General features: G+C 41.6%; 1 protein-coding gene across 5 annotated transcripts in view; it reads right to left on the bottom strand.

Annotated features, from left to right (window-relative positions):
• Positions 1-12,681, bottom strand: part of GPLD1 (glycosylphosphatidylinositol specific phospholipase D1) — a 70,046-nt gene that overhangs the window by 28,889 nt on the left and 28,476 nt on the right. For all 5 annotated transcript variants that reach the window (XM_040460724.1, XM_040460727.1, XM_040460725.1 and 2 more), the window contains 3 exons: positions 6,480-6,587; positions 6,225-6,252; positions 5,992-6,131 (listed from right to left, as the gene is read on the bottom strand). In XM_040460724.1, the coding sequence (XP_040316658.1) occupies positions 5,992-6,131; positions 6,225-6,252; positions 6,480-6,587 (276 nt within the window). The remainder of the gene's footprint in view (positions 1-5,991; positions 6,132-6,224; positions 6,253-6,479; positions 6,588-12,681) is intronic.

The following is a 12,681-nucleotide window of genomic DNA, read 5'->3' as shown; positions in this document are numbered from 1 at the left end:
AGCGTCCGACTTCAGCCAGGTCACGATCTCGCGGTCCGTGAGTTCGAGCCCCGCGTCAGACTCTGGGCTGATGGCTCAGAGCCTGGAGCCTGTTTCCGATTCTGTGTCTTCCTCTCTCTCTGCCCCTCCCCCGTTCATGCTCTGTCTCTCTCTGTCCCAAAAATAAATAAACGTTGAAAAAAAAAATTTAAAAATAAATAAATAAATAAATAAATAAATAAAAAGTACATAGAAGCCAATGAAAATGATAGCACCACAACCCAAAACCGCTGGGATGCAGCAAAGGAGGTCAAAGAGGAAAGTATATAGCAATCCAGGCCTTCCTAAAGAAGGAAGAAAGGTCACAGATACATAACCTGACCTTACACCTTAAAAAGCTGGAAAAAGAAGAGCAAATAAAACCCCAAACCAGCAGAAGACAGGAAATAATAAAGATTAGAGCAGGAATCAATGCTATCAAAACCAAAAATAACAGAATATATCAATGAAACGAGGAGCTGGTTCTTTGAAAAAATTAGCAAAATTGATAAACCCCTCGCCAGTTTGGTCAAAAAGAAAAAGGAAAGGACCCAAGTAAATAAAATCAAGAATGAAATAGGAGAGATCACAACCAACACAGCAGAAATATGAACAACAAGGGGCACCTGGGTGGCTCAGTCAGTTAAGCGTCCAACTTGGGATCAGGTCACGATCTCACAATTCACAAGTTCAAGCCCCACGTCAGGCTCTGTGCTGACAGCTCAGAGCCTGGAGCCTGCTTTGGATTCTGTGTCTCCCCCTCTCTGCCCCTTCCCTGCTCATGTTCTGTCTCTGTCTCTCAATAATAAACAAACGTTAAAAAAAAATAAAAAAGAGGGGCGCCTGGGTGGCGCAGTCGGTTAAGCGTCCGACTTCAGCCAGGTCACGATCTCGCGGTCCGTGAGTTCGAGCCCCGCGTCGGGCTCTGGGCTGGTGGCTCGGAGCCTGGAGCCTGTTTCCGATTCTGTGTCTCCCTCTCTCTCTGCCCCTCCCCCGTTCATGCTCTGTCTCTCTCTGTCCCAAAAATAAATAAAAACGTTGAAAAAAATTTTTTTTAAATAAATAAATAAATAAAAAAGAAATACAAACTATAGTAAGAATATTACAAGCAATTATACGCCAATATAGTTGGCAATCTGGAAGAAGTGGACAAATTCCTAGAAACATATACACCACCAAAACTGAAACAAGAAATAGAAAATTTGAACAGACCCATAACCAGTAAAGAAATTGGTTAGTAATCAAAAATCTCCCAAATAACAAGAGTCCAGGGCCGGATGGCTTTCCAGGGGAATTCTACCAAACATTTAAAGAAGAGTTAACACATATTCTCTTGAAGCTGTTCCAAAAAATAGAAATGGAAGGAAAACTTCCAAACTCTTTCTATGAAGCCAGCATTATCTTGATTCCAAAACCAAAGACCCCACTGAAAAGGAGAACTATAGACCAATTTCCCTGATAAACATGGACGCAAAAATCCTCAATAAGATACTAGCCAACCAGATCCAACAATACATTAGAAGACTTGTTCACTATGACCAAATGGGATTTATACCTGGGATGCAGGGCTGGTTCAACATCTGCAAAACAATCAATGTGATACATCACCTCAATAAAAGAAAGGACAAGAACCACATGATCCTTTCAACAGATGCAGAGAAAGCATTTGACAAAATACAGAATCCTTTCTTGGAAAAAGCCCTCAAGAAAGTAGGGATAGAAAGATCACCTCAAGACCATAAACGCCATATATGAAACACCCAACGCTAACATCATCCTCAATGGGGAAAAACTGAGAGCTTTCTCCCTAAGGTCAGGAACAAGACAGGGATGTCCACTCTCACCACTGTTATTCAACATAGTATTGTCAGTCTTAGCTTCAGCAAACAGACAACACAAAGACATCAAAGGCATCCAAATCGGCCAGGAGGAGGTCAAACTTTCACTCTTTGCAGATGACATGACACTCTGTATGGAAAACCCAAAAGATTCCACCAAAAACCTGCTAGAACTGATCCATGAATTCAGCAAAGTTGAAGGATATAAAACCAATGCACAGAAATCAGTTGCATTCCTATACACCAATAATGAAGCAACAGAAAGAGGAATCAAGGCATTGATCCCATTTACAATAGCACCAAAAACCACAATAAAATACCTAGGAATAAATCTAACCAAACAGGTGAAAAATCTGTACACTGAAAACTATAGAAAGCTTATGAAAGAAATTGAAGAAGACACAAAAAAATGGAAAAAGATTCCATGCTCCTGGATAGGAAGAACAAATATTGTTAAAATGTCAATACTACCCAAAGCAATCTACATATTCAATGCAATCCCTATCAAAATAACACCAGCATTCTTCACAGAGCTATAACAAATAATCCTAAAATTTGTATGGAACCAGAAAAGACCCCGAATAGCCAAAGCGATCTTGAAAAAGAAAACCAAAGCAGGAGGCATCACAATCCCAGACTTCAAGCTATACTACAAAGCTGTAATCATCAAGACAGTATGGTACCGGCACAAGAACAGACACTCAGATCAATGGAACAGAATAGAGAACCCAGAAATGGACCCACAAACGTATGGCCAACTAATCTTTGACAAAGCAGAACAGAATATCCAATGGAATAAAGACAGTCTCTTCACCAAGTAGTGCTGGGAAAACTGGACTGCGGCATGCAGAAGAATGAACCACTTTCTTACACCAGACACAAAAATAAGCTCAAAATGGATGAAAGACCTAAACGTAAGACAGGAAGCCATCAAACTCCTCGAAAAGAAAGCAGACAAAAACCTCTTTGACTTTGGCCACAGCAACTTCTTACTCAACATGTCTCCAGAGGCAAGGGAAACAAAAGCAAAAATGAACTACTGGGACCTCATCAAAATAAAAAGCTTCTGCACAGCGAAGGAAACAATCAGCAAAACTAAAAGGCAACTGACGGAATGGGAGAAGAGATCTGCAAATGAATATCAGTTAAAAGGGTTAGTATCCAAAATCTATAAGGAACTTATCAAACTCAACACCCAAAAATCAAATAATCCAGTGAAGAAATGGGCAAAAGACATGAATAGACACTTCTCCAAAGACGACATCCAGATGGCCGACACATGAAAACATGCTCAACATCACTCATCATCAGGGAAAGACAACTCAAAACCACAAAGAGATACCACCTCACACCTGTCAGAATGACCAACATTAACAACTCAGGCAACAACAGATGTTGGCGAGGATGTGGACAAAGAGGATCTCTTTTGCATTGTTGGTGGGAATGCAAACTGGTGCAACCACTCTGGAAAACAGAATGAAAGTTCCTCAAAAAATTAAAAATAGAACTACCCTATGACCCAGCAATTGCACTACTAGGTATTTATCCAAGGGATGGATACAGGTAAGCTGTTTCGAGGGGCACATGCACCCCAATGTTTATAGTAGCACTATTGACAATAGCCAAAGTATGGAAAGAGTCCAAATGTCCATTGACAGATGAATGGATAAAGAAGATGTGGTATATTGGGGTGTCTGGGTGGCTCAGTCAGTTAAGTGTCTGACTCCAGCTCAGGTCATGATCTTGTAGTTCATGAGTTCAAGCCCCACATCAGGCTCTGTGCTGACAGCTCAGAGCCTGGAGCCTGCTTCGGATTCTGTGTCTCCCACTCTCTGCCCCTACCCTGCTCACTCTGACTCCTTCTCAAAAATAAACATTTAAAAAAAATTTAAAAGAAGATGTGGTGTGTGTGTGTGTGTGTGTGTGTGTGTGTGTGTGTGTGTATACACACAATGAAGTATTACTTGCAATCAAAAAGAATGGAATCTTGCCATTTGCAACTATGTGGATGGAACTAGAGGGTATTATGTTAAGCGAAATTAGAGAAAGACAAATATCGTATCACTTCACTCATATGTGGAATTTAAGATAGAAAACAGATGAACATAAGGGAAGGGAAGCAAAAATAACATAAAAACAACGAGGGGGGACAAAACATAAGAGGCTCTTAAATGCAGAGAACAAACTGAGGATTGCTGGAAGGGTGGTGAGTGGGGGGGGGTGGGCTTAACGGGGAAGGGGCATCAAGGAAGATGCTGGAAGCGTGACGAGTTGGGGGGAGGGCTTAACGGGGAAGGGCATCAAGGAGGACACTTGTCGGGAGGAGCCCTGGGGGTTATATGGGGATTCCCATATAACTGGATTCCATTCCCGAAGTTATTATTGCACTAGATGCTAACGAACTTGGATGTAAATTTAAAAATTAATTTAAAATTGTTTTTTAAATTAAAAAGAGAGAAAATCTTTAAAACAAATAAACGCAGGTCATTCACACTCACATGACCAACATAAACTGAACTCCCTTCCAATGGTGGTCCTAACACTAGGGGCCAACATTTATGAAGTGCTTCCTACACACTGAACCATTTACACGAGCGCCCTCAGGTGGACCTCCCAACAGCCCCGTGATCAAAGATAGAATTATTTCTGCCCCCATTTCACAGATAAAAAAAACAAAGCTCAGGGAGGTTTAGTTACTTGCTTGGGATAACCCAGCAGTGAGTGGCAGGTCTGGAAAAAGCCCATCCTCTACCATCGTGTGCACCCAAAACCCATGGCCACAGAAGGAGAGCCTGGAGATTTTACCAGAGGCTTATTTCACTATTAAAAATAGTATTTATATTGGATTGTTTATCTCACTGTTCCCCAGCTACTTAAAACAGGTTTAATGTTTACAGTCTAACGTCAAATTTATCATGCAAGGGAATTCTGTTCCAAATCACAATATATAATTATGGTTAACATTCTCTGAATACTAAAAGTGTTTTTATTTTTTTCATGTTTATTTATTTTTGAGAGAGAGAGAGAGAGAGAGACAGACAGACAGAATGTGAGCAGGGGAGGGACAGGGAGAGAGGGAGACACAGAGTCCCAAGCAGGCTCCAGGCTCTGAGCTGTCAGCACGGAGCCTGACGTGGGCCTTGAACCCACTAATGGTGAGATCATGACCTGAGCTGAAGTCGGACGCCTGACCAACTGAGCCAGCTCTGAATACCAGCAAATGTCTTTAAGGCCAAGAGAATAGCATACAGCATATAATATCCCAGAGCTACACACATTTGGGCCTCTCCAATTTATAACCCCGGTCCTATACTCCTTACCTGGAGCAGCCGCCATCTGGTACAGATCCGGCCCTAAAACCCTCTTTCCCACTGCTCTTGTCTGCATGGGGTGCTGCCTCCGCTGCTCCCTCTCCAGACCACCCCCCACCCCACTTAGCTGCGCAGTGCACGGGGGCTGCATACTCAGTGGGGTGGTTGCAAGCCAGATCCGAGAGGAGCCTTGGCTCCCTCATCCAGCAGGGAGACTCTGTGAGCCCAAAGTTCTACTGCGGCTGGAAGTGGGCTGGTCTACCCTGGTGGGAGGCCCCGGTTAACACTCATCCTGGACATGCAGGGCGGGAGCTGGCGCTCCAGATGCTGTTCCACACGGGCTGAGTGTCAGACTCCAACCGAAGGCTGTGATTTACAAAAATGCATCCACTCCTCGTTTCACTTCGGAGGAGGGAGTTTGGTGCAGCGGCTTCTGAAACCCTTTAACCCTGAGATGGCGGCAGGCGGAGAGGAGGCTCACTGGGCCCTGGCTGCCGGAGCCCGCGCACGGCTCGGGTCCTCCCTGAAGAGGGGACGCGGCACAGGGGTGGACAGGGGGCCCTCCCACTGACCACAGGTCTGCAGGATCCACCTCTCCGTCCCCAAAAGCGGAGACAGCAGCACATGTAACCACAAGGGAGCGCATCTGAGCTTGGAGGTGAGGGAGGGAGTTCCTTGCTCTCCCTCCTCGGTTATGAGAGAGGCTAGCACTTCACGAGAGCTTTGCATTTGATCAGTGGAAAACCTGAGCACGATAGTTGGGCCGGGGGGGGGGGGGGGGGGCCAGGGCAGGAGGGCCGCGTACAAGTAGAGCCAGATCTCACCTGGTCCCGTTCTCTAACATGAAGCTCGTCAGACGGAAGATGTTCGTGGACCAATACGCCATGTCATCCAGTCCCCCCAGGAAGTATTCTTGGAATTGTTCCACCAAAAACGGGGATCTTCTGGAATAAGTGGGATAAAGCTACAGTAGAGAAAAAGAAAAGTTATCAATAAGTGCTTTTCCTGGTGTCTTCGTAATCCTTTAAATTGAGACTGTGAAGAATGAAGCCTTTACCTTGGAAACGGCTAGCATCTCACCATACCTGCAACACGAACAACAATTTTGCCTGTGAGTGTGGTTTGTACAGAGAAGCGAAGCAGATAATGAAGAAAAAAACTCCATTAACATGTAGCTACTATCATGCAACTGCCTTTGAATGAGCAAAATCCCGTAAATCCAAAACCCAACTCAGGAAACTAAAACGTCAGAAAGCGCTCTAAGGAAGTCACACTGAGATCAGTTGTAAGCTCTCCTCTGGGCGACACCTACATTTCCAAGAACTGAAGGTAGGTACAGTCAACGATTGCACTTTTGGTGATGACTTCTCGGCCATAGAGCTTCTTGTAAATTCCCAGCAGATCTTGGACGGGCACATACCTGAGAAAGGCGTTAGAATAAAATAAGATTCTGAAATTAAAGATAAATGGCCAGCAAGAGCAGCTACTGTTCACTCCATGATTACTTTGGGCCAGGAATTATGCAAAGGGCTTTCCATGAGCTATTTATTTCATCCTACCTACAAGCCCCAGTGCTTGGAATTACTACATTCCTGCTTGACATCAGAGGAAGCTAAAGCACAGAAAAGTGAACTGATTTCCCCAAAGATGCACAGGAAACAACTGTACCTTAACCCAATATTTATGGAGGTACATTGGAAGACAGGAACTCTAACGTGTCAAAAGAATTAGTCTTGTGAATTCAGTTCAAGGAGCAATATATTTTTATTCTTTTGAGCACTGAATTGCTATTGAAAGTTCTTAGTTTTAAAACACCAAAATTGGGGGCGCCCGGGTGGCTCAGTTGGTGAAGCGTCCAACTTCGGCTCAGGTCATGAGCTCACGGTTTGTGAGTTCGAGCCCCTCATCAGGCTCTGCACTCACAGTTCAGAGCCTGAAGCCTGCTTTGGGTTCTGTATCTCCCTCTCTCTCTGCCCCTCCCCCATTCATTCTCTCTCCCTCTCTCTCTCAAAAATACATAAACATTACAAAATATTTTTTTAAAAACACTGAAATGGCTCCTCACCCCAACATCCTGGTTTAGACCACACAGAAGAAGAAGTGAGACAGTAAAAAGAATTCTAAGTCAGGTTTTGATTCACAATATTCCTTATTTCAGTCAAAAGAGCAGCATACATTAGATTAATGCTGAATCATCTTCCGTTTTTATTTCTGAAACCTTAGAATACACCAGACAGAAATCACAACCAAATAAAACCTGATTTTAGTATATTTATGAGAAAGACTCTACGGAGAGATCCATTTTTTTTTTTTTTTTTTTTTTTTAATAAGAGCACCAGAGTGGTCCTCCCAATAAAAATAGCTCCGGGCTGGACAAAATAACAAAAATATTTTTTTTAGATGAATCACAAAGCTAGCAAGAAAGTGAAAATTTTCCAAAGGCCCAAAATAAATTGAAACTGGAAACTTGAAGAGGTAAGCAAGTGGGGAAGCCAGGCTGTGCCCCGAGCTCTTGGCGATTTTGAAGGGCTGCAGAAGGTATGGGCTAAAGCACAGAAACCAGCCAAAGCTGGTTTCCACCTCGGAGGAGACTCTGAACTAATGGCTACGCCTCTGCACGAGTATTAGCTAGAAACCAACCTAACCTGTCAAGGTCAGCCAAGAAACTGACAATGGATAAAGGGGAAAAGATATAGATGTCCCCCTAACATTGGTAACTACCACCAGTCCCACAAATGGTCTGTCCTGCATTCGTGCTATCTCTGTAGTCAGAAAAACTTCAAGGGCTGAATGTAACTCCGTATGGTCCTAAGTTAACAGTGTCTCCCGGGAGCCTGCAGAAGTCGACAAACCCTGCCTGGAGACATGCAACTTGAAGTCCAGCCGTGAGGAATTCAAGCACCATGGGACATAACCAAGAGAGCCGGCGTAATGACAGTGATAGTTGCTAAAGGAGACTGGAAGGCAATAAGCATTCATTGGCGATGAAGAGGGTCACCACGTCATGAGGAAAAGGTTCAACTCACCGGAAAGATAGAAGATTTTTAAACTTGAATGTACCTGACAACATATCTTCAAAACGTCTATATAGCAAATTGACAGAGCTTCAAGAAAATGGAAAACAATCCACCATCACCAGGGGAAATTTTTTTTAACAAATTTCTCTCTCAGTAATTATTAGATCGACCTAATGTAAAATAAGAAGGCTAGTTTATCATTTTAACCGTAAATTTAATAAGCTTAAGCTAATAAGCATACGTACATTAGACCAAAAGTTGGAGAACAATCTTTTCAAGCGCATATGGACTATTTATGAGTGTTGATCATATGTTAGGTCTCAAATCAAGACTCAACAGGAGACTCCTGGCAAAGACAGCAGAGTGGGAGGACCCTAAATGGATCTTGTCCCATGGGTACAACTAGACAACACTCACATCAGTGCAGACAACCCCAAAAATGACCCAAAGACTGGCAGAAGAGCCTCCACAACTAAATGTAGAGAAGAGGCCACATTAAAGAGGGTAGAAAGGGTAGAGACATGGTGTGGGCTAAACCCCACAGGTCTGGCTACCAGAGGGAGGGAGCCATGGTTTCAGAGAGGGGCAAGAAGCAGATTATCACACTGGGGAGCCTACTTGGTTCCTTGAAAATGGACGAACCTCTTGCCAGAGTCATCAGAGAGAGAGAGGGAGGGAGGGAGGTCGTAAATAAACAACCCCCCCAAAAGAGGAAAAGTAACAACTGACACCACAGAAACACAAAGAATTGTAAGAGAATATTAAGAAAAATTCTATGATGACAAATTGGACAATCTAGAAGAAATGGATAAATTCCTAGGAACATATAACCTACCAAAACTGAATCAGGAAGAAGTAGAAAATTTCAACAGACCAATTATCATTAATGAAATTCAATCAGTAATCAAAAAAACCCCGATAAACAAAAGTCCAGAGCCAGATGGCTTCACAGGCAAATTCTACCAAACATACAAAGAAGAGTTAATACCTGTTCTTCTCAAACTATTACAAAAGATAGAAGACGAAAGAAAACTCCCAAATGCATTTTATGAGGCCAGCATTACTTTGATACCCAAACCAGATAAAGACACCACTAAAAACCAGAGGTACAGGTCAGTATCTGATGGACACAGATGCAAAAACCCTCAACAAAATACTAGCAAACCAAATCCAACAATACATTAAAAAACAAAACAAAACAAAACAAACATTCACCATGATCAAGTAAGATTTATTCCTGGGTTCAAAGAGTGGTTCTGTATTCACAAAATCAATGCGACATATCATATCAATAAAAGAAAGAATAAAAGCCTTATGATCATTTCAATAGATGCAGAAAAAGCATTTGACAAAGTACAACATCCATTCATGACAAAAACCCTCCACAAGATAGGTTTAAAGGGTACATACCTCAACATAAGAAAAGCCATATATGAAAAACCCGCAGTGAACATCATAATCAGTGGTGAGAAACTCAGAGTCTTTCCTCTAAGGTCAGGAACAAGATGCCGATGTCCGCTCTCACCACCATTATTTAACATAGTATTGGAAGTTCTAGCCACAGCAATTGGACAACATAAATAAAAGGCATCCAAATTGGTAAGGAAAAAGTAAAACTATCACTATTTGCAGATGCCAGGATACTATCTATAGAAAACCCTACAGACACCACCAAAAAAATACTAGAGATGATAAATGAATTCAGTAGGATCACAGGATACAAAAGTCAATGTACAAAATTCTGTTGTATTTCTATATACTAATAACGAAGTAGCAGAAAGAGAAACTAAGGAAACAATCCCATTTACAATTGCACCAAAACCAATAAAATCTCTAGGAACAGGAGAGGTGAAAGACCTATAACTCCGAAAACTATAAAATACTGATGAAAGAAATTGATGACGACACACCAAAAAATGGAAAGACATTCCATGTTCATGGATTGGAAAAACAAATATTGTTAAAATGTCAATACTACCCAAAGCAATCTACTATTCAATGCAATCCCTATCAAAATACCAAGAGCATTTTTCAGAGCTAGAACAGTCCTAAAATTTGTACAGAACCACAAAAGACCCTGAGTAGCCAAAGCAATCTTCAAAAAGAAGAGCAAAGCTGGAGGCATCACAATTCCAGACTTCAGTTATATTTCAAAGCTTCATTAATCAAAATAGTGGGATACTGGCACAAAAATAGACATAAATCAATGGAACAGAGTAGAAAACCCAGAAGTGAACCCACAACTATATGATCAATTAATCTTTGACAAAGCAGGAAAGAATATCCAATGGGAAAAAGACAGTCTCTTCAACAAATGGTGCTGGGAGAACTGGACAGCAACATGCAGAAGAATGAAACTCGGCCACTTTCTTACACCATACACAAAAATAAACTCAAAATGGATTAGAGGCCTAAATGTGAGATCTGAAACCATAAAAACCCTAGAAGGGATCACAGGCAGTAATTTCTTTGACATCAGCCATAGCAACATTTTTCTGATATGTTTCCTGAGGCAAGAGACATAAAAGCAAAAATAAACTATTGGGACTTCATAAAATAAAAAGCTTCTGCACAGCAAAGGAAACAATCAGCAAAGCTAAAAACATCCTACCGAATGAGAGAAGATATTTTCAAATGACATACCTGATAAAGGGTTAATATCCAAAATATGTAAAGAACTGATATAAGTCAACACCAAAAGAACTAAACCAATTTAAAAATGGGCAGAGAACATGGACATTTCTCCAGAGAAAACATCCAGAGGGCCAACAGACACATGGAAAGATGCCCTCAACATCACTCATCATCAGGGAAATACAAATCAAAACTATAATGAGATACCACCTCACACCTGTCAGAATGGCTAAAATCAGCAACACAAGAGACAACAGGTGTTGGCGACGATGTGGAGGAAAAGGAACCTCGTACGCTGTCGGTGGACGTGCAAACTGGTATGGCCACTGTGGAAAACAGTGTGGAGGTTCCTCAAAAAGTTAAAAATAGAACTTCCCTACAATTCAGCAATTGCACCACAGGGTGTTTACCCACAGGATACAAAAATACTAATTCAAAGGGATACGTGCACCCCAATGTTTTCAGCAGTATTATCTACAAGAGCCGAATTAAGGAAGCAGCACAAATGCCCATCAACTGACGAACAGATAAAGAAGGTGTGGTCTATATATACATGATGGAATATTAATTGGCCATAAAAAAGAATGGAATCTTGTCATTTGCAACAACATGGAGTAAACTAGAGAGTATAATGCTAAGTGAAATAAGTCAGAGAAAGACAAATACCATGTGATCCCATTCAGATGTGGAGTTTAGGAAAGAAAACAAATGAACAAAGGAAAAAAAGAGAGAGAGAAAAGAAGAAACCGACCCTTAAGTATAGAGAAGAAACGGATGATTACCAGAAGGGAGATGGGTGGGGGGAGGAGCGCAACAGATAAAGGGGATTAAGAGTACATTTATCATGGTGAGCACCAAGTCATGGACAGATTTGCTGAATCACTATATTGTACACTAATATAACACTAGGTTAACAATACTGGAATTAAATTTAAAAACTTAAAAAGACTCTACAAACTTTGTAAGAACCTGAAGGAAATAAATATATGAGTAAAAAGTAAGGAAAGAGAAAGTGAACATATAACAGAGAGGATCAATAAAGCCAAACATTCATTCTTCAAAAATAATAAACCTGAAAAATCTTATTTGAGATTCATTGGAGAAGATGTAAGAAAAAACAGGATAAAGAACATTTTTTTTAATTTTTTTTTTCAACGTTTATTTATTTTTGGGACAGAGAGAGACAGAGCATGAACGGGGGAGGGGCAGAGAGAGAGGGAGACACAGAATCGGAAACAGGCTCCAGGCTCTGAGCCATCAGCCCAGAGCCCGACGCGGGGCTCGAACTCACGGACCGCGAGATCGTGACCTGGCTGAAGTCGGACGCTTAACCGACTGCGCCACCCAGGCGCCCCAAGGATAAAGAACATTTATGGATGACAAGGGAACACAAGTACAAATAAAGAAAAAAATAAATTATGAACAACCTTATGCTACGGTGTTTAAACAGAGGGAATGGAAAAGTCCTAGAAAAATAAAACTCCTTAAGAAGAAGTTAAAAAACTCTATAGCCCTATAACCATTACAGAAGTTTTTAAGAAGTCTCTACAAAGAACACCTGGCCTAAAGGGCTTCACAAAGTCTACTAAACATTCAGGAAAACGAAGTTTTGATCTTACACAGACTTCCAGAGAACAGAAAAGGAAGGAACACTCTCCACCAGATGTCATGAAGCCAGCCCAACCTTGATACCAAAACCAAACAAGGACAGAAGAAAGGAAAATCACAGTACAAGCTCACCCATATACAAAAATGCAAAAGCCCAGGCAGCAACAGATGTAACAAATATTAAACAGAAAATAAGCTATGCCAAAGTTGGTTTGTCCCGGGAATTAAACTTGATTAAATATTGGCAAATGTAAG

This window comes from Herpailurus yagouaroundi, unplaced genomic scaffold (assembly GCF_014898765.1).
Source record: "Herpailurus yagouaroundi ecotype Mexico unplaced genomic scaffold, PumYag 250, whole genome shotgun sequence".
Lineage (NCBI taxonomy): Eukaryota > Metazoa > Chordata > Mammalia > Carnivora > Felidae > Herpailurus > Herpailurus yagouaroundi.
Note: the sequence above shows the minus strand (reverse complement) of the source record. Positions and strands in the feature narration are given on the sequence as shown.